The following is a 2856-nucleotide window of genomic DNA, read 5'->3' as shown; positions in this document are numbered from 1 at the left end:
TATATTTTTCAGCCCATAACATTTAGTCTGAAACGAGTTACGCGCCGGCCCGTTTCGGCCCGGTTGACAAGTATGGTGAACATTAGAATTTATTCAACGTTGAAAAATCGCGCAGTCTGCATAGGTAGTCCGGGACTCAGCGTAGATAATGACCATTTAAAATATATCAAAATATTTGTTATCAATTTTCCGTTTCCAAAATTTTGAAACAACCGAACTGTAAAAGACAATGGAGGGGACATCCGGAAACATACAGAACGAAAACAGACGCCGTCATTTCGCGGAAGATAGCAAAGTAAGCAGTTAATTACAGAAATATATAACTCTTTATGATAATCATTCAGCAGATCAAGTGCATCAAGTGAAGCATGAAAATACAAAAATAGAATAAAACATTTCAGATTTTAGCAGTTTTCCGTTCCAACATTTTGGTTTTCAAGGTATTCACAGCGCAATATAATTTTTTGTGAACTTCCATACATGCAGTTTTAGCGTTTTCCCACATTGTCGGTGACTCCTTATATCCAGGTTCTTCACTCTTCCTAATCTTGTAAACTTGAAGTCCCAGTCTTAGTTCCCGTCTCGAAAACTCCTTCTGTCTGTGTTTTTCTTTTGCCAAATCCGCTTCAAGTCTTTCCGTTGTTCTTCCATTGAGTGACTTCACTATCACTTCGTGCGCGACAGTGATGACATCTTCGTGTTTCAATCGTTCTTCAATTCTTGTCAGTCGTGAGTCGCTTATCTTATAGAAATACAACAATCTCTCGATCAACAACTTTCGATAGGTTTCCTGGAATATATTGGTTTAAATTTGAACACAAAATCTTGAGAAGACTACATCTTGTAAAACTAATTACTCTGATTTCGAATGTATATTCACTTTTTGCAATGTATACATCACTGGTCAAAAGGTTGTAAATTTTGGGCGTGTTCAGCTAGAATTGTCCAACTTTGAGAGTGTGTCATGGTACCACTGATTGTCCCACAAAGTAAATTATCTATAAGTCATACAGAACAAAAGTAGAGCTTTACTTTTTTAGTTGACAACTTTTTTGTACGGACACTCCCTAGAGAGTTATGGTCATTTTAAGGGGACAGCTCAAAAATCGCACTATTTTACACTGAAATAGGACGATTTGAGGGAGAAATTACTTTGTCGACACGTAACTAACTAGGAAGTTTCCGTATAAAAAAGTTGTCAACTACAAAAATGGAGTTCTATTCTTGGTCTGTTTGGTCCATAAAAATATATTTGGTGGGACACTTAGTTTTACGATGACACACTCTCAAAGTTGGACAATTTAAACTAAAAACAGCCGAAATTGATAACCTTTTGACCGGTACTGAATCATCCTGGGTCTAGCAGAACTTCTAAAAAAAAGACCCGGCCCGTAGGAGGCGATGCAGTCGAAAACTTCTTACTGTAGTTTGTTTCCTCTATTAAAATACGAATTTTCTTGAAGCTTAGACACTCCCCTGCAGCACTTGCGTTTCAGCACGAGAAAAAAGTTGTGAAAATTCTTGCGGAAACTTCTATTTTTCATACTTGCAAATCGGGCCGAAACTAGCCGACACGGGCCGGCGCGTAACTCGCTTAAAAATGAATATTATGAGCTGAAAAATATACCAAAATGTAGATCTCGGTGAGTTTTATGTCCGTGACCTACTACGTGGCTATTCGTTAATGTGCCGCGGGCCGGGCTAGAATGGCTTTTTTGCCCATTTTCACGTTTTTTGGCACTTTTCCCGGCCCGCGGCGTATTAACGACTAGCCATCCGGCCCGTAGTAGGTCACGGGCATAGAACTCGTCGAGATCTACATTTTTGTATATTTTTCAGCTCAAACTCATTTTTACGCGAGTTACGCGCCGGCCCGTGTCGGCCCGTTTCGGCCCGGTTGACAAGTATGCTATTTTTCACAGTAATCTCGTTACCTGATCACCTTCCGAAAGTTGTTCAGTTCGCTCGGAACGAAACTTTTTCTTCAACTTATCCCACATTGATACTGGCTTCTCATATCCGGGCACTGAACGTTCAGGAATTCTGTAGATCCGAAGTCTCAATCTTCTCTCCAGCCTAGAAAACATCCTGTGTGCTCTCTTCTGCTCAGCCAAATATCCCTCAAGATCTTCAGTTTTCATTCTAATCAAAGTATTGACTGTCTCTTCAAACGTCGTCGGAACCACATATTTTCTTTTCCTTCGTTTCTCGATTCGTGCCATTCGACGATTTCCTATTTTGTAGTAAAACAGACATTTCAGAAGCAAAATTGATGGATATGTGTCGAGTTGGACTCTGCCCATCGTTCTATAATAGAGAAGAGATAATTTGTGGTGAATAAATGAAGAAATTCGTCGGATATCAAAGAAATATTTCTATGGTCACAGTCTCCCACACAGCGAAAAAGAACTGCAAGAAACGTGAAGCCGATTTTTTCACGTTTTAATTCAATTCTTTTATTTTTTGCACTGAAAATACGGCAAAAAAATGGATGAAAAAGTGTCCCATCCATAAGAATTGTAAAAAATGAAATTCCCTATCTTATGAGCCAGAAAACGTGAATTTTGGTCAGAAATTGACTTTTTTGATACAGAAAAACTGATTTTCAGAAAAATGTTTATGTGCAATTTTTGTTCGAAACTGTTTTCTGCCAAAAAAGTTATACTCATTTTTCTGAAAATCTATTTTTCTGTATCAAAAAAGTCAATTTCTGACCAAAATTCACGTTTTCTGGCTCATAAGATAGAGAATTTCATTTTTTACAATTCTTATGGATGGGACACTTTTTCATCCATTCTGCTGTATTTTCAGTGCAAAAAATAAAAGAATTGAATTAAAACGTGAAAAAATCGGCTT

General features: G+C 38.0%; 1 protein-coding gene across 1 annotated transcript; it reads right to left on the bottom strand.

Moving 5' to 3' along the window:
* Positions 1-397: 397 nt before the first annotated feature.
* GCK72_008363 (uncharacterized protein) lies at positions 398-2303 on the bottom strand (the record flags this gene model as incomplete). The annotated part of the gene is made up of 2 exons (XM_003104980.2): positions 398-790; positions 1935-2303. The coding sequence occupies 2 exons, from the start codon at positions 2301-2303 to the stop codon at positions 398-400; spliced, it is 762 nt and encodes a 253-aa protein (XP_003105028.2).
* Between the last annotated feature and the right edge of the window lie 553 nt (positions 2304-2856).

Source organism: Caenorhabditis remanei, chromosome III (genome assembly GCF_010183535.1).
Source record: "Caenorhabditis remanei strain PX506 chromosome III, whole genome shotgun sequence".
In the NCBI taxonomy this organism is placed as follows: Eukaryota; Metazoa; Nematoda; class Chromadorea; order Rhabditida; family Rhabditidae; genus Caenorhabditis; species Caenorhabditis remanei.
The sequence above is the reverse complement of the archived record's forward strand: the minus strand, read 5'-3'. Positions and strand labels throughout refer to the sequence as shown.